This window comes from Montipora foliosa, chromosome 3 (assembly GCF_036669935.1).
Source record: "Montipora foliosa isolate CH-2021 chromosome 3, ASM3666993v2, whole genome shotgun sequence".
Lineage (NCBI taxonomy): Eukaryota > Metazoa > Cnidaria > Anthozoa > Scleractinia > Acroporidae > Montipora > Montipora foliosa.
Genome location: NC_090871.1, coordinates 25004985 through 25024806, shown reverse-complemented (window position 1 = coordinate 25024806; position 19822 = coordinate 25004985). Strand labels below are relative to the sequence as shown.

The 19822-nt window shown below is 41.5% G+C and overlaps 1 protein-coding gene and 1 pseudogene across 1 annotated transcript; both read right to left on the bottom strand.

Annotated features, from left to right (window-relative positions):
* Positions 1-1647: 1647 nt before the first annotated feature.
* LOC137995458 (melanocortin receptor 3-like) lies at positions 1648-2704 on the bottom strand. The gene has a single exon (XM_068841006.1). The coding sequence runs from the start codon at positions 2702-2704 to the stop codon at positions 1760-1762; it is 945 nt and encodes a 314-aa protein (XP_068697107.1). The 3' UTR covers positions 1648-1759.
* A 13837-nt stretch (positions 2705-16541) lies between these two features.
* On the bottom strand, positions 16542-17674 carry LOC137994657 (uncharacterized; annotated as a pseudogene).
* Positions 17675-19822: the final 2148 nt, after the last annotated feature.

Here is a 19822-nt window from a genome sequence, read left to right as displayed (position 1 = left end):
TCCGAGTGTCCGATTGACTCTTACCAGGAAGAGCTGTCTCCATCGGATCCGATCGAGTCTGTTTGCCAACTTTTTCAACCCCTCTCGCTCCTGTTAACTCTCACTTCCGGTACCACTGTTAGATCTTTATCCTTTGAAGTTTTTTCGTTCGACTGGCGTGCGGAGAACCGGGAATTCTGTCGTCCCTTCGGGTAATCTTTTTTAGCTGTCTCCTCAGACTGTCCTTTACCCGTAACGTGCTCGCGTTCTAAACTGACACATACCTGTCACAGAGTCGTAAAGCACAAAGCTACAAGTTGCAAAAATAGTGGGGACACTTCACCTTGTTGGGGCGTTATAAATTTACCTATTACCTCTCACACAGCCCCCCCCCCCCCCCCTCCTTATCAGTGTTCCTACCAAGTCAAAAAAGCTGTTGCAAACTTAAACAGTCAACATTGAAAGGGGAAGAGGGGAAGGGAAGTGGGAAAGGTGTAAATTCTAGATACGGCGGGTATTGGAAGCTAGAAAAGGTGTTTTTTAATGAAAGCGTCTCAACAATTGTGCAACTTGTTGTAGCTTGAAATCCACGATATACTGATAATCACTCGTCGATGTAGGTTGTCACTAATTTTTCGCGTTGGTAGTTACGATGTTAAGCTGAGTTTAAAACGTCGGCTCGTTAGAAGTGACTCACTTTGAACCTCCTGCGAGCCAAGGCGCCATGGATCACTCAAGTTTAGCGGTAAACTAAGGAAAGAGGACTCGATAAAAATCGACACGATACCACAAGCACTCGATATGCGGTTATGACGCCTCGATCGTGGTGTCATTAATGAGGGAGATTCGGCCCGAGTCCAGATCTTGAACTGACGAGGGATCACTCGTTTCTGCCATCTTTGATAACTTCATCGAGGTTACATTATTACGCAGTTCCATGTGCAATACGAAGGACAGCTCGTGTAAGGTGTTACACGATAAAAGGAGACTCGATCGTGATCAAAACGAGGGAGATTCGGCCGAGGATTCTCGCAATACACTCTATGTCCAAAACGAGGGAAGACTGAAAAAAGGAGATCCCTCGATCGTGATCAAAACGAGGGAGATTCGTCATACACTCGAGGAAGAGTCGGATCCACGAGTCGTTTCAAAGATTGACTTAATTTTGCACAGCAACACCAACATAACCGAGGCTTCATAACAGCATGTAATAAGCGACTAATGAAGTTGTCATATACGATACCTATAGATATCAGCGCGCTACTATTTCAGGACATTCACTAACTTAACAGTTTATTCCTTGTCGACTTTTGGAAGACATGATGTTAAAGGAAAAGAGGGAGGTAAGAACTCTTTACACCAACTCTGCTTTACGTTTGCTGAATCAAACTTTCATTTGTAACCCCCAAACTCTTAACGATAATGAGGTCAAATATTTGAAAATATCAACGTGTTGAGGTTTTCAGGGGATTAGCCTAGCTTAGGTAGGTAAACTGCCAAATGAAGAGAATATTTGTCCGGTTGACTCCCGATATCATTCTCATGTCTCTGTATGTAAAGTTCCACATAAACTCTAAAACACTTACTTTTTGTTCGTTCATATTCATCGGCTATCATGTCGTTACAATTTACAGGCAGGTGTCAGCGAGTGTGAAAGCTAAAAATTCGCCGTGGGCTGTGCTTTTCGTTGAATGTTTTGAAGAAACATTTCAAGTTTTTTCTAGCATTATTCGGCGTATATGGCGGAGAATTAGGCGAAATCACCTTGGGCTTGACGTTATTACTGACACAAAAACGTTTTATGCACCGCGGTGCGAGTTTCCTTCAGTCGCCAACAGTAAATGATCGGGTTCAACGTTGAATTCATAAAAATCGGCGTGATCGTTAACTTCCACGCTACCGCCAGCCACTTAACCTCCCTAGGTGCTAAGGATATCTTCTCTTTGAAATATTCAAGTAACCATACTACAAAGAAAGGAGCATAGCATACGAGAAGACAGAAGTAGACAAGAAGAGCATTCGTAGAGGTTCTGGTAATTAATTTAAAACGCCTCAAACTAATACCGGTTCTACTTTGGAAGGCAAGTTCTTGAGCTTTTATTTGCTTCTTGTGTCTTCTGGCTATGCAAAAAATTGTGAAATGAGCGTAAGCTGAAAAGCCGAGGGGAACAGCGATGGTTACAACAGTTATCCCAAAGACCAACGCCAATTCTTCCCAGAAGATCATTGTGGCAGTAAATCCACCTACCATCCAGTTTATCGCTATTGTACTCAACACCCTATTAACAGTTACTACACTGGGGTATCTCATGTGATACTTGAGAGCGATCAATCTGTCCGCACTTATAGCTGTAGCTGTGAAAAGGGATACCACGCAGGTAGTTGAGGAAAGTACGAAGAATAGGTTCTGTAAAGCGCAGCTATACGCTGTTGGATCTGTGAGGATCTTGATGTTGATAAACAGGAACATGCGCTGAGCAAGAGCACCAACAGTGAGGTCAGTCGATGCGAGACCGCAGAGGAGAATAATAGAAGGTGAACGAAGGGAGGGAGTCCTCCACACAGCCGCAATGATCAAGATGTTTCCAAAGACTGTTGCTACCAAAAGAGGGAAGTTGAAAACGCAGATTAAGACAACGAGGAAGTCTGGATCATTTCCTGTCAGAAAAACACGCCGCCACAGAGTACACTCCTCTTCTTGGCTCACTGAAATGTTGGTAATCATTTTTATACTTGACTGGACGCGTTTGTAAAACTAAAATGAGAAACCATGAAAATTTGGTTTTACATACATACGCTTTATTAGCATTCCCCAGGGGGCTTTTCAATTTATGATAATAAATGAATAAAATTATAAAAGCGGTCATTAAAATAATTCTCTAGCATGTGCATTTTCAATTTTTCTTTTAATGGATGTTTCCTCTGTAGAGGAAACGTCGCTGGCCGGACTCTTACTTGGAGGAATATCAAGGGATACTCTGTTTCTAGTGTTATGATAGTGAATAGTCTTGCGCTTTCGGAAAGACTCACACAAATATGTGGGGGCCAGGCCCTTCATGCACCTAAATGTCATTACAGTGTCTCTGTAGTGAAGATGCTCATTTACTGGTAGCCATTTGATCTCACGTAACACAGGTGTTATATGCTCAAATTTCTTGGTTTTTGTGATGATTCTGCACGCGAAATTCTGAACAGCTTGAAGCTTCTTGATGATCGGCAAACGTGTTGATAAAGGTCGAATTACCACTGTGAATGATTGGTAAAGCTGGCGTTCCGAGCGTTAGCACTTCGTCAGAACAAATAGAGGAATTGTGGGTATTGTTGGTTTTTATGAGGGTGTGCAGAAGCTTTGCCATTGGTGGAAACTGATGAATTTGTGAATAAATTAATGAAATGAGAGGCGTTCATTGATTTCGTGAGGATAGAGTGTACTTAGATTAAGAAAATAACACAAACAACGGTGATAAACATGGTATTCCAACGCATTTTTATAAAACTTGACGTTTCGTATGCTAGCGATATTTATATATCTAGTTTTCAAAAAACTGTAACGTTCACTTTTGAAAATGTGTGTTGACTAATATACGAAACGTCAAGTTTTATAAAATGCGTTGGAATACAATGTTTATCACCGCTGTTTGTGTTATTTTCTTAATCAAGCTGCGATGGCCTAAGAACAAGAGTTTATACGAGAGTGTACCTAGTTGAAGAATTTTTGTTCCAGATTCTTGCGGCTTCCCGTGTTCCTGTGGTGTAAGAATAGTCCGCAAATTGTCATGTTGTGGTGGGAGTGATTAGGAAGACTACAATGGCGCGAAACTGGTTTTGATGCATTTATGTCGTTTTTTTCTACATCTCGTTAACGTTGGTGTTCGCGAGACCGTTCCGTCGATCTCCTCCCTGTTTCACCTATGTAGGTCTTCTTACGTAGTGTGCAGATAATGCAATAAATGAAATTTGCGGAGATGTATGTAAAGTGGTCAGTGATTTTAACGGATCGGTTCGGTCCTGAGATCTTAACCATGTTAGAAATAAAAGGACAAGTTCTGCATCGTGTGCGTGTACATTTGAAAGTTCCCGGTTGGTTGTTAGGCCGATTCTCAGACGGTCCAAGTCGCTCGTGTCACGCACTCTTCTCGCTTTGCTAGGTTGGTTGTCAGACTTAAATGCGCTCCTAAAGAGAAAGTCACCTATGTTTTTGTCACTTTTGAATAAACTAAGTAGTGGTAGAGGACACATATATTTAGTGTCGGGATCATTGCGGATAATTTTGAAGTTTTTGAGAATGAAATTTCGATTTCTTGGGCACGATGTTTGCCTTTGGTGACAGCGGAGTTAGGGTAGCCGCGTTTTTATAAAAAAACTGGCACATTTCCTCACACTTGCATTGATGTTTAAGGACGTTCGCGCCAAAATCTTCCTACGGTGAGATTTTCTTCATTTCTCGCATAGAGTTAGGTCATAAAGTACTTACTCCAAAAATATAAAAAAAATTGGGGGTCACCGACTTCGTTTTGGAGAAAATGGCAGTGGAAAAATGGCTTAATTTCGATAAATCTGTCATAATAACGAAAGGTAGCCTTATCTGCTCATCCATCGAAAATCCTAAAAATAAACTGTTAGAGTGAAGGTTTCCGTGCATAAGTTTTTAGGGGTGGGATTTTAAGATAATTTCATGCCGCTAGGGATGTCGTAAACAGTAGAGTTCATCCTGGACGAGCGTTTTCGTAACCTCTATCGGTTGCAACCACTATCGGAATTCGATGGCACGAGGAAAGAAAATTTAAAAAAAAGACAACTTCCTACGGTGAGATTTTTTTCATTTTATCATATTTTGTAGATAGTAAGTAGAGTAAGTGATTCATGATTAAAAAAATAGGGGTCACCGATGATCCAAGGGAGTAAAATCGATGTGATTTTACGAAGCTCTTGGAAAACTTTGTTTGTCACGTTTTTGCGTGACCTGTCGGGGAAGGACTGGAACCCAGGAGAGGCTCGATCGTTGAAGGATGAAAGGTTTTTACCCCAAAACAAAGCTTTCTCGAGCACAGCAACGAAGTTTTAAGCAGTCGTCATCTTCATTTGGTTAGTGTTTTGTATAATATTTCTTCATTGCCGTCATGCTCGTCTTCTGGAGTGTGGGTTTTGTGAAATTTAATCGCTGGTTTTTTCCACGCAGGTCCGCACTATTCAAGCCGACGAGGACGAAAATACTGCTCTATTTTCACGAAAGTAAAGGAAAAGAACTTCAAAAACATATATTCGTTTTGAACTTAAGTTCGTATGGTAATAAAAACATTTAAAAAAAAAACAGCCCCATTAAATTTACGCAACGGTTCGTCCTCGAGTTTTCCAAACTTTCAGCCACTACTCTATCAGCAGCTACCTTTACCAGAGCTTTTCCATCCTCCCGCTCACTTCTCTTCAACGTTTCATGATGATTCGCCTTCGGAAATAAATGTGCCATTCTTTTGCCGGCCTGGAATTTTTTCCCCGGCGTTTTTGTCGCCATGTTATTTTAAGTAATGCTTGAACAATATTTATGAAAGTCAAGTAGACTAGTGCACGACTGATAAAAACAACGCGAACATCAGTCATGCAGTAGTCTACTTGACTTTCCTAAATATTTTTAATCAATTTTGACTGATCACGATCTTCTCTTATCTAACGCTGTGCAAGACTTATCGTCTTCGGTTTCTGCAAAGGTTTTCAAACCTCAACTTCACTAATGCTCGAAGTAATGCGTGACATATTACAGTAGCGTTACCTGCGCAGTTACGTTGCGCACAAACAATTAGCGCGAACGTCCTTAAGTCGGATTTGTCACTACAGAGGCTCCTTAGTCTAAGAAATTGAGAGAATGGGATGGCGTTTTTTATGTAATGTGGATGAGAGGACGAATGTAGCAAGTAGTTATGGGAATCTGTTGGTTTGTAGTCTACGCTTGTAGATAACCGTTGCCGTTGACTGAAAGTTAAATGTCGAGGAAAGCAAGTGAATTTCGGAAATTTCCCAGGTGTATTTTAAATCCGGGTGGAAAGAATTGACTGAAGTAATGAATTGGTTGAGTTCCTCTTTGCTGGATGAAGTAGCACCGACGCAGTTATCGATGAAACCCTTGCAATTAAGATCAGGCCCTAGTTGTTTGAAGGGTGGATAGCGCTATCCAATGGATAAATCACTATCCACTGGAAAACTCAATCGGTTTTGCTACTGTTTATCCGCTGGATAGTGATTTACACGGTGGATAGCGCTATCCACCTTTTGAACAACCGAGGCCAGGTTTTGATCCGAAAGCTAACCGTTTTAAACTTGTACTTAAATAGTGTTGATCAACGCCCTTACTGAAGGGTTGGTTCTAAAAATAGCAAGATACGAGTAAAGATTGACTCAAGGATATATTGCATAGAGAGGCTCCTAGTCATGGGCTCCTGATTTATAGGAGGAGTGAAAGGCGCGGGCTCGCGGATCACCATAGTTAAGAAAATATGGTAACCCATCGACGCGACAAATTTTGGTTTTATAGCTATGACGTCATCAACCGTCTGTACGTACGTCCACCCCTCCATGTATGCCAATGTGATCAGTATCATGCTAGTTTATAGCATACATCTCCATGTTTTGATCAATTGGAACCTGTAAAAACAAGGTATCCGCTGACCAGTATGACGTGACCATATCGCGCTCAAGCTTAGAGCTCACCGAGATCAACTGTTTTGTTTTAAGTTGACCGCTGACCAGGTACTGGTTTTTCGATTGGAGTGCAGGCTCAACCCAGGTTAACTCACCTAAACATAAGCGAGGCTTCATTTTTCGCGCACTTTCTGTGACTCCATGCGGCTACACGACCATACTACGTCAACTATAGTTCACAGTCAACGCGTTTCGTGTTCAGGTGGAAAACGGTTTGGAAAAGGTTTTCTTTCTGCATTTTTCGCTGGTTTCAATCCAGTTTGACATATCATGATAGCTGTGGTCCACACTGGTGACTACGCTGCTATTCAAATCAAGCACCAGAGGATATAAACTTAAAGCTTAATTTTTAATTTGCTTAGAGCTGCTTTTTTTCTTTGTATTGCAATTTTTGGTATATCTTTAGAAGCTCTGATAAGGTTACATGACTCCTGGAGGACCTATGACTAGAACAGAAACGAAAGGAGAGCGAAAGAGAACGACAACGACAAAACAGAATACCTAGGGAAAGCTGGTCTTGTCTCAAAAGCTGTTTTAATAAACCTTTGAATCAAAGGGTGTGAACCAATTGTCATGGTTGCGTTCAATAGGGTAATAGTTGTTGACAGGGCACACCTTGCAGTGTTAAGCGCGCTGTATCCAAGACCACAGTCGTAAAGTTCAGTAAGGAAGTCAAGTACTTTACTCACAGGTGGCTGAACGGGATCAACACCTCCTTGCAAAGAGGTTCCACTTCCTGAGATAAACTTCGTACTGTTTTTTCGTACCTGATCTCCATGAGTCAAGCATGATTTCTTGAGTTCTGTTCGAAATGCCTTGGTTTGCCAATGATTTCCTGATAGCAGATATCCCATCAAACGCAGTTTCTTCCACAAGGGATGTTTCTTCTCTGGGTTGAATGGTAAATTGACAATGTTGGAAGCCTGAGGCAATAGCACTGGTCTGGCCACAAGCAATCTGGCAAGTTTCGTTACCAGGCCTGAGTCTCCCACTGAGGTGCAATTAACAACACTTTCGCTTGATATTCCTCTATCTTCTGAAGTACTTGGGGTATGACAATAAAGGGAGGAAACATATCGCTGAAATATTCACCTCAGTCCAGTGTAAAGGCATCTACAGCATACCCATTAAGGTTAGGTTCCCAGGAGACATAACATTAAACTTGGAAATTTAGTCAAGAACTAAACATATCAATGTCTGGATAGCCAAACATTTTCGCCAAGTTATCAAAGCATGTCTTGTCGAGCTGCCATTCTGAGGCATCATTAAAGATCCTTGAGGCCTTATCTGCTATCGTATTCACTAAACCAGGGATGTGCATTACTGTGAGCCACAGATCCCTTACTTTACACCACAACCAAATTTCCCTAGAGATGTCATTGCAGGGAGTGGAATGGGAACCACCATATTACGCGGATAAGATATTGCAGTTGTGTTGTCAGACTTTAATATGTTCATGTCTGCAGTCATTGAAAAACGACTGAAGATAAAATTGAATGGCTAAAAGATATTTTGCATTAATATGCATGAGTTGCTCCTTTGGGAACCAACGACCTCCTGTATTTTCCTGGATTGTCGTATCGCCCTAACCCTGATTTGATGCATCAGTGTACAAAGTTATGGTAGCGTTCCCATGAATTATTTTCCTTTTAGAGTTCTTTGCATAAGCTATCCACCAGTTGATGTCATTCAGTTTTGCTTTATGAGAAAGAATCATGTTTTGGTCAAAATCACCTCTAGCTCTTTTGAGGGCAATTGTCTTCTCTATCTCAATCTGGCGGTAATATAACTGACCATATTCCACCCCTGGACAAAATGAAACCATAATACCGATCAAGCTTGCTACTGGGCGAATGCTCACTTTTTCCAATTCCAGGATTCTCTGGGAAAGTTGATATCATTTGTAAAATTTCTTATCAGATCAAGACACGGTCATGGTCAGTGAGTTTAGCTCAAACCCTAAATGTTCCAGAACTTGAGTCGGTTAAGTGACTGATTTTAAACGATGAGGCCAAAAACCAAGCCCCCTAAATAACTGCAGAGTGGCACTGACATTCTCTTTACACAGGTTATAACTATCACCCTCTAAAAATGCGTCATCAATGTAGCCACTTGATACAGATGAGAGAAGACTGGTTTCAGCACCCGGGCTTAGTGAAAACCCTTGGTGAGCAGCCTAAACCTAGAGGTAGGCATGTAAACTTATAAAGTGTGCCTTTCCCATAAATTTCAAATATTTCTTATGACTACCATGAACAGGGATGGAAAAATAAGCATCCCTGAGATCTATGGAAGCCATATAACAGCCGTGTCCATCTTGAAATGATGATATGCTACCCATTGGTTTAAATTTTGAGATTCAAAATCATTCTGTATGAGCTGCATTTCTTTTCACGCAGAAAGACACTTGATTCAAACTCATCTGGTTCATGTACACTCTTCACAATGATACCTTTTTCCAGGAATTTTGCAATTTGAAGGTTCATACTGATAGCCTGAATTTAAAAAGCAATGGTCAATAGTCTCACGTCGGAGACAAGAGGCGTACTGACTAAAAGAGATAACACCCCATTTAAAGAGAGAATCGCGAACCTTGACGCCACGAAGGATAATCAGCCAAATGACATCATTTTTAAAGTTCGCAGTAAACGAATCCCGAACTAGAGACCATTGACCATCCTGAGAAAATCTTGGCCCGATAACCTGAGACCACTGACGGTGTAAGATTGGCCGAGATTCAGCTCAAGGGACATGAGTTTCTTATTGAGAACTTTAGGAATTAGAACGCTGTCATCCACTTGTGATAAGATATCCAAACAGCCCTCGTAAAAATAAGTCGGGAAGACAGCGCTAGGAGTGGAATTATCTCGCAGAGAAAGCCATTCGGAACACAGAATGGATAAACGGCGACCAACAAAGTACTTAGCTAGAATCGTCAGCAGAATTGAGAACAGAATCTCTCCCCGCCAGTCTCAAAGCCTGTGGCTTTAAGAGGAAGTTAATAACATTAATACCCCCATCCTTCGGTTTCAAAAAAAAGGTATTGCCGCTGACCGTTTCCATCTTTGAACCCCAGAGGAAGAGCCAAATCACGGCATTAACACGTGTAGTGACCCAGGCCAGCAGAGTCAGAACACTGGCCAGGTAAACTAGCTTGCTTCTAAACCAAGCATTTAATGATAAGAGCCTTACGAGGCAAGGACAAGGACCTAGATTTCCAGAGATTGAGGGACTTCTCCAAGTGCTCGGTAAGGATAGTGCCGAAGACGACACCAAGGATCTTCATTTTCCTGACCCAAGTGAGGCCAAGGGCTCGTCAGAACGAGACCTCCAGGCCCCAGCCACGTTGCTTCAGTTTCACTACGATTAAGCTTGGCAACAGAATAATTTTCATAAACAGCCGCAATAAAAATGGCTGGTCAAGGTTGGAAGGTTTCTGAGGATCGCCGAGGTGTCATCAGCATACAGGCGAACACGCACCTGCAGTTCTCTGGCACCAGGAACGAGAAACTCCTCAATCCTAGGAGAGCTGTGGATGAGGGAGACCAAGACCTCCACGCAAAGGACATAAGGCAAGGGAGACAAAGGGTCCCCCTGACGCACCCTGCGCTCAAGAGAAATGCCTTAAGTGAGCCAACCATTGAGAATGATTTGCCTGAATGCGCAGTTGTAAAAGGTAGAAATCCACCGACAAAAATCAGGGCCGAAACCACAAATTGAAGGAGCTTCAAAAGAAGGGAACGATTGACCCGATCGAACGCTTTCTCTTGGTCAAGACTTATCAAAATGGCAGACCCATCTGTCCGTTGAATGTAATCAAGGACGTCGCGCAAAAGAGTAACATTTTGGAAAAATTATTTGGAAACTTTTTTCGAGTCTTACGGAGAAGTTCTGTCTGTCCAGCGCAGTACCTTTGCCAACTTTCTTGCACTCTACAATGGTAACCGCGTAGTTGAGATGGCCTTAGACCTTGACATTCCTTATTACGTTACGATCAGTGATTATAATTGTCTTGTTTGGTACACCCGCCAGCCTGTCCATTGTGTTATTTGCCGTAAAACCGGTCATCGTGGTTCTTCCTGTTCTTTCTCTGGTCTGTGCCCGCGCTGTTTTCAGCCCAGTCACATGACTCGATAGTGTAGGCAGGCCTGGGGTGCTATTCACCCAGGAACAGAGGTTTTACATTCAACTGTACCTGCCACTGAAGATGACATCAGTGCTGATTATGCTCCCGTCCTCCTAGGGAAGCTTCTTCTGAGGCTTCCGACGTTGAGGAAGACGATGCAATGCTGTCTGTCTGTGGATGACGAGGTTGTTGCCTAGGCAGCTCCTTCTCCTTCCTCTTCTCCTGTTGCTGCTTCCGGTGTTCCTGTTCCTGTTTATGATGTTCCTGCGTCTGATATTGCTCCCGCTCTTGGTGTTCCTATCTCCGTTTCTAATGTTCCTGCTGAAGTCCCTTCTTCTGTTGTTCCTGCATCGCCTGTTCCACCTGCTCCTGTTTCGGATGTTCGTTATTCTGTTCCCGTTCAGGTTGTTCCTAATTTGTCTGCTGCTTCAGTGCAACCTGCGGTTTTGTCCGTTACCACGGTTTTAAGTACTCATCATGATATAATTGATACTCTTCTTCTTTCTGCTTTTGGCGAGATGTCTCGTGATGATGTCGTTTGAATGTCTAACAAAGAAGTTGCTGATTTTGTCTCTCGACTAATGGACAAGCACAGTTTACCTCCGGATTCCCGTCATTATATGATTAATTATGTTTTTCGTGTTCAGCAGAAGTTCTTTAAGACGTCATCTGATGTGAAGAAGCCTGTAGAGCGTGCTCCTGCTACATTGTTGGACTCTGGCCGACTCGTCCAAATCGCGTGCCATCTAAGTGTATTTCCTGTGTGAGTTTACTTGAGTTTTGGTAGTTTATTTATAGCGATGTTGTTGGAAATAGGTGCAATAAGCTCCTTTTACAAGAAAACAAAAAAAAAGACTGTCCATGGCCTCTAATTGACCTGGTAAAATAATTGTGTTCATGCGTGATGTGTTGGCCACACCGGGTTGGTGTTAGCGTGTGACACTGCTTTTATTATTGCTAAATAAGAAAGCCTGGTTACAAAGTCAACTCGAAAAAGTGGTTTTTTCTTTCGATATTCCTTAACTACAATAGCAAACAGTAATTCACGTGCACTTGTGAGAAGATTACGAAAAGAGAAGAGAGTTGTGGCCTTACCTAGGATAAAAATTTGGTTTCATCAACGGAGTTGATATTGTAAATTGGCCACCGTACAGAGTTTCGAGCGTTAGCCCTTCGTCAGAGCGAATCGAGGAATTGTGGGTTACGTGTAGTTTTTATAGTAGAGTAGGAGCTATGCTATTGGTGGTAACATGGCAACGTGAAAAATAGGAATATATTAGTTAAATGAAAAGCGTTCCTTAATACCGTGAGGATTAAGGGTGCCGATTTGGAAGATGAATTTTTTTTCCAGATTCATGCGGCTTTCCGTCCCACCTAGATGTAGGGAAAGGCCGCAGATAGCCATGTGTTTTTTGGAGTGGTTAGGAAGATTAAAATGACGAGCGACTGGCTTAGAAACATCCTTGTCATTCTTCTCAACATCGCGAAGGTGTTCGCGGAATCGGTCGCCAGTCGTCTACCTGCCTTGCCAATGTATAATTTATTGCATAACGTACAGGTTACTTGTGAAACGATCGGTGATCTTAACAGATCGCTTAGGTCCCGATATCTTGCTGGTGTGAAGAATGAAAAGACCAGTTTTGCATCGTGTGAGCGCACATTTCAAAGTGCCGGGTTGCTCGTTAGTTTTGCGCGCGCTTCTAACTAAAAAGTTGCTTAAGTTTTTGTCGCGTTTGAATGAAATAAGTGGAGGTTGCGAAACGATTCTACCAGTCTCGGGATCATTTTGAAGTAAGGGAGTGAGGGTGAATGGAATTCTGTCATTCTTATCTTTTTGTGACGTTTGTAGTGCTGACTGTCGATCAAATTGTTGGGCGCGATGATGGGCCGCTTCGACCACAGAGATAGGATAGCCACGTTTTTCGAAGAACTTGCACATCTCCTCTGATTTGCTGGGAAAATCGGAGTCACCACTACATAGACGTAGAAGCCTAAGAAATTGAGAATAAGGAATGGAGTTCTTGACGTGTGATGCCGGGATGTGACCATGAATACAACAGATAACTGTGAGAAGCTTTGCGGTAACTTTCTGACACCTCGTTTTATGCCAAAATCCAAGATCTCACCTCCACAAATCAAAAACTTGTCAAAGACACCATTCAGATAGAATCCTATAGTTTTTCAAGAATTACCGGACACTGCAACTAATCTCATCATCAACACCCCTAGAACTTCCTGCATTTACTTCTTGCCTAAAAAATAACAAACAAACAAAAAAAAGGGTCGCCCTATCGTTTCTGCCTGTAGTTGCCCCACCAAACTCATTTCTAGCTACTTAGACAGGATTATGACGCCTATCGTCCAATCTTTGCCATCATACGTTAAAGACAGTACACACGAACTAAAATTTTCCGCGATTTCAATTTCTCCGGCCAAGACAAACTTATTTTCACCATGGACATTACATCTCTATACACAGTCATTCCCAATAGCGAAGGTCTTCAAGCACTGTCAAAGAACCAAGCTCGGAAACGCTCCTCCGCCTTGCCGAACTAGTTTTAACACTTAACTGCTTTTCATTCGCCGGAAACTATAACAAACAAATCAGTAGTGTAGCGATGGGCACACGAATGGGACCTAGCTATGCCAAACGTTTTGTAGGATATGTTGAAAACCAATTTTTTAATCAGTACAACGGCCCCAAACCTGAACTCTACGGCCGCTTCATTGATGACTGCATCGGCGCTATTTCATCCAGCAGAGAAGAACTCGATCAATTTATAACCTCTGTCAATTCTTTTCATCGGGCTCTTAAATATACCTGGGAAATTTCGGAAACTTCATTGGCTTTCCTAAATATCAAATTCTCTATTAGTGGCAACGTGCTGTGTACCAGTGTGCACTACAAACCTACAGATTCTCACAGTTATCTGTTGTATTCATCGTCACATCCATCACACGTCAAGAACTCCATTCCTTATTCTCAGTTTCTTAGACTTCGGATAGCCGCAAGAATCTGGAACAAAATTCATCTTCTAAATCGGCACCCTTAATCCTCATGGTATTAACGAACGCTTTTCATTTAACTAATATATTCCTATTTCTCACGTTGCCATGTTACCACCAATAGCGTAGCTCCTACTCTACTATAAAAACTAGACGTAACCCACAATTCCTCGATTCGCTCTGACGAAGGGCTAACGCTCGAAACGTCAACTTTTAGAATCTCTGTACGGTGGCCAATTTACATTATCAACTCCGTTGATAAAACTAAAGTTTTGTATACTACTTCCCCACCGACGCAGCACCACAGTTTCTTTAGAAATAAACCCCTTCATTTACCTAGGATAAAGTTTGTTGACAAGAACTTGTTATTTCAAGAAGTATTTACCGATGTGTATAATGGAGATTTAGATGTACCTGTCAAATGCAGAGTGGGATTTAAGAAGCCAGGAGATGCAGAACCGGAAGATTTAGTTTCAGTCGATCTCGCTGAGAATGTTGGAACAATCGTTATATGCCCTTGGGGTTAACTTTGTAGATATAGGGTGCTTTTCTTTGGGATGATCCGAAAAAGGATCACTGATCCAAGATCACTTGGATCACTGTGCATCAAAGGATCCGATGAATCCACACACTTCCTTTGATGCACCATGATCCAAGTGATCTTGGATCATTGATCCTTTTTCGGATCATCCCAAAGGAATGCACCCATAGACGTTCTATGCGAAGAACCAAAGGCAAAAGCTGCAATGGCATTGAATGCTTTCGACGTTTTGATGACAGCTGCCGCCACTAGGACACTTCCCCCGGAACTGAGGAAGAGAAGAGTAAACAAATCCTACCCAGTGGGTGGAACTGCACAACCACCTTCTGCAGCTTGTAAAGATTATGTACCCTAGTGCAGGGTTTCCTTCTGCACAAGTGAAATCTTCAGGTGCCTTTTTTCAGAATGTTGTTTGTCCTCTATTTCAATTTATACATGGTATAGTATTTGATTTTAAAAATATATTAGTTTAATAAAATGTAAAAAAAAAAAAAAAAGAAAGAAATACAAGAAATACGTCAAAACAGATAGCTTAGAATTTCAGTGGATGCAAAATTTGTTGCCCTTCTTTGCAAAAATATCTTCTATAGTCCAAAAATATATTTCTTCCTATCTGTTTTATCATGTTGCATTCAACTGTCATAAAACAAAAATATGCAAATACTAAGGAAGGGACAAATTGGCGCGCAATGTTGCGGCGCGTATAAAGGTTTGAATATATTTTCAACTCATAATTTGAATTCAAATGTTGTATCTCATATATATTTACATATACATACATATAAGTACATTTGTTTTTTTACAAAAGGTTTTGCGCTTTTCAAGAAGCTTACCAAAAAAGCCGGTTTTTTTTTCTTTTTTTAAATCAGAAAAGCTTGGTACTTGGACCCTCATTCTTCCAAATTCATCGAACAAGCTTAAGGATGCCAAAACTAATTACGAGGTTGTAGTATGATTTTAATAACGTGGCGTTGGCAACATCACCCCGGAGTTTCATTGGGTGCGTTTATATACGATTCTCATTATCTTGCCGAAGGCAACAGAAACTAGGGAAGTCCGGGGCATGCTCCCACGGGAAACTTAGGAAATACGAAACCAAAACAAGCGAGTCAAAGGTTCTACCGGTTTTTGTGCACAAAATACCTGACAGAAGGAAAATTTAAATATCGATTTGTGTTGAAAACGTTGGTTGAATGGCAAGTATAAAAGGAAACGGAGTGATGATTGAGGGGGAAAACGTCGGATAAATGTTCGGAGGAATGCTGGATATGATATGAAGATTGTCTCGGAATTGCAAAGTTCTAAGCTTTTCTTCTCAAAAGGTCTTAACTCTGAAGGTCGCGAAGATGATATATCATGACATTTCCTTCGGAAACTAGGCCGGCGTCATCTTACATAACTTGGAAGTTGAAAATGATGTTGTGCAATTTTCTGTAGACCGTGACGTACCGTCTGGCAGCGTAATGTTGTTAATTGTCTGATCACTTTTCGATCGATTCAACTTTGCTCACAGTCGAACAGCTTCAGTAGCTGATGGTCAGTATGGTAGCGTATAAGCCAGCTAGCTAGCAAGCGATTAACAAAGTCAGCGGCAAAGTGTGAGATGGTATCCCACACATAAACAGTAGAGAAGGCGTTCCCTCTCGAGCAAATCAGTTTTTTCGTTTTTCTAAACCAATTAATACGTGCACCATTTTTTTTATGTAACGATCGGAATATGAATTAACAAATCCGCTTAGTCCATCTAAATTTATTGCCACTTAATTACTGGCTTGAATACCTACAGTAGACCTTCTTTTCTTTTATAAATGTAAATTAGGGATTATCCAGTTAAACGTAGAAAATTATGTAAAAGTATGTCACTTTGTGGTTCCTGCGGACTTTATCTAACAACAACTTATTTTAGAACTTCACTTTTTAGCCATTCGTTTTTTATTAGACTTTCTAATATTTAGAATGCTGTTCCTGATTATATCAAAGCAGAAACTACTTTGCCTTCTTTTAAAGCTAAGCTTAAGTCTTTCTATTTTGTCAGGTTATACCAGATTTTTGATGGAGATAATCTTCGTACTTTTCAATTAACTGATCTGATTAATCGACTGACGATCAGTCGCAAAGTTAATATTTTCTCTGTTTGCTCTTGTTGATATAGTAATACGTTTTTTCAGGTTTTTTTTTTTCGTTTTGCGCTGGGTTGGATATTCTAATTTTGAGGGGACGGGTTTTTGGATGTAAATACCTTGTATGGGGACTTAGTGTCCTATTGTATTTAACACCCACCCACCCACCTTTTAAATGTTTCCTCAACTTCGCAGAATTTTAAACAACCATAATTGAAAGTGATTGAACTAATGGTCAACTTTGTCCTAATTGAATCAACATTCTCACATGCACACTTTAAACTAGATTATTATGATTCTACAGAACTGAAGCTGGTTGTGAACTAAATTTATGAGACTACGAATTGTTTATAAAAAGTTAAAAGCTCATGCGGGGTGAAATGCAACTTTCTTGACCTGTTGGGGTCTGTATCTCTTCAAGCATAATGAGGGCATGATTACAGTCACGGCCCCTCAGTTTTCCAGTGGCTACTTATGTCTCACTAAAAGCACAAAATAAGCAACTTGAATTTTAATCTAAAGTTCATATTGTATCATCGTATGTCCGCTTTTGCCAAAAATGCACCAATGGACAGTTTGTTTATTAGCAGGATACCGCGGCTGGCAGGACAAAGACCTTATAAGCTGGCTTGTCGTAGCCTGCTTGAGCTTTAAAGAATCCACACAGACCGTCAACATCCACCTTCCAGATTGGCACGTCCATCTTTGCGCCAGAACCTCTATCGGTCCACACCGGTGCATCATTCAGCACACCCTCACGCACCAAGTCACCTCGGATGCAGGCGTATTTGGCTGTGAACGAAGGAGGAGGAGGATCGTACCCGTTACAAGCCACATCTCCCAGTGCAACATAGCCGTAAGGAGCTTGTACACGCCAAAATGAACCGTCCTGAGAACCACCCGAGCCTGAGTCCTTTCAAACTAACTCGTAGCCCGTCGGTTGACTAATGACATCTCCAGAACCGTCTGGCTTCACAAGTAAGACAGAGGATGTGGGAATCGTGCTTGTGTGCACATTTGATTGCAACATCGCCGATCATGAACGCACCTTCAGGAATGGACTTCAGATCGGCCTGGAACACACTGACATCAGTGTTTGCTCCTGTACCATTATCCATGTAAACTCTGTTGACGGAAGGTGCTGTTACCACCTTTAACTGGGAAGCCATTACTGTGCTTGACTAAATTGCCTGACTGTGAGAACACAGACCTAACTGATGCATAAGTTAGCTGTACTTTGCGGCTATAGGAAACATTTATATTTATAGGAGGTGTTTACGTGATACTATCTTCGAGATCCTGGATCGTGCCATTTATGTGAGCCAATCAGATTTTCAAAAAGAGTTATTTCGAGGAAACGAGGGGATACGTGAGTCACTAAAAGCGAGGCATATAACAATACACGCTATTAGCACGCATGTAGAGCCGTGACGGTCGAATGAATAGAGAGGAAACCCGACATATGAATAGAGTGGAAACTTGTGGTTAACAATTGGTCACAACAATTTCGCTACAATTAGAAGATTGGGCGGTAACTGTTTATGCCATCACGTTTCTCGTGTTTAAATAATGAAGGTCCAGTTGCCTGGGAACCCACCCAGATTTACAGACTGATTAAAAATGCATAGCATTGACGGTTTTAATACAAATAAGATCGGCGCATTCGTGAAGGTAGGGGAGAAATTTTGACAAGGCCAACTGCCTTTGATTTGATTTGTTTAGTTTATTCATCCGTGAAAGTACTTCACTTGTGGTGGATGGGCGGAAATGAAACTTCTTATCTGTGCTGTTGCTGTCCGAAGAAGCATTTTCTCTAGTTAGCTCAGTCGGACTGATTAACTTGTTGATTTTCAAGTCACCTCGTAATTTAGCTGGAGCTGTTGGTAATCGCTCATCCACATTAATTGAAGTTCTTTCACAATAGTTTCACAGTACGGGAAGTGATCCCTTTTATAATCCGCCAGGTTTTCCGAGAATCACGTTTATGCTCGCACTTAAAAAATAAAATTGCTAACGAAGCAAAAAAATTTTCTGGCAGCTGCGCGAGGAATGCACGGTACAAGCACGAGCAATCTAACCTTAAACAAGAGAGGATGAGGTAAGAGAACGGATCCCCCATACATGGGCCTCTCCCAAAATCTAACGCTAGTCTACGCAGCTACTTTAGAGTGGCACCTGATTGGCTAGTTGTAATGACGTAATGAATTTTAAATATGCGTGGTATTGGGAACGAGAACTTAAAATAGCTTTGCGAAACTAAAATAGATTTTAAGAAACTATGATGAGGCATCCGTTCTTCTACCTCTTGGATAGCCAAATTTCCAATTTTCGTACCGTGTTGGCGCTCTTAAATCTACTTTTGATAAACGTAACGCTTTTCGTGCTGTGATTACGGTGAAGATCGTGCAATCACAGGATCAAGAAAACTCCTAGTCTATAACAAAAGGTATCCTAGAGTAAATTAAGAGGGAAAATTAACCCTGGAACTTAAGTCTATAATTCTAGTTAATTCTAGTTGAGTCCCGAGGGATTGAAAACTTTTGTATTGCCCCACCGAAACTCGTTCCCAAACATTTCAACTCGAGGCTCGGGGTGGGAAATCTATTTTCTATGGCCAATATGGTCGCCGCGCGAATAAGGCCCATGTCACTTACCTTATGTAAAATGGGGGAAAAGTGCAAGGACAACAACAGCAATGCAAGTATTGTCATTCCCTCTTTTGGCAAAAAAAATCAGCGGCACACTTAGCTATTGACTCGTGGTAACTTATTGTTACCACTGAAATTGTGACGTCATTTGCGATCTGTTACTGAACAGGCAATGTGAACTCTATTTCGACTTGCTTCAAGCATTTATTAAAAGGCTTGAAGAAATTCAATGAATGCCACCATCTAAGGAATGCAGAGATGAGCTTCTTAAATCGAGCTACGTCATGTACGGCATTGTAAGTCTGCACCCATCATTTAATGTCGTGGTAGCTCAGTGATCAAATCTATCTCTCAGTGCCCGGAATGTCGCGGTTAAAATTCTGTCAGGGTCTCAGAATGTATTGGTTACCATTTACTTTTACTGCGCCGATAATGGACACCTCTTTAACATTTGAAAAACTATACGGCAGGAGAGGATGAACAAAGAGCGTTTCTGAGCAGAGCTAAGCCCTGATCACCAATAGTTAGGTTTAAGTACAATTTAAAAACGTTTGAACTGAAATCGTTAGTTCCTCCATCTAAAGAGTTCAAAAAATCTTCCCTCTCAAGCACCTTGTCTCGCGTTTCTATTCGGCAAATGCATCGGTACTGGCATGAAGAAAGCCGGGGATCATGGGTCGAATTCCTCTTCTTCTAAACCATTTCTTCT

Coding starts and splice junctions, on each gene's coding strand:
- LOC137995458 (XM_068841006.1), bottom strand. CDS start 2,704: ATGATTACCAACATTTCAGTGAGCCAAGAAGAGGAGTGTACTCTGTGG.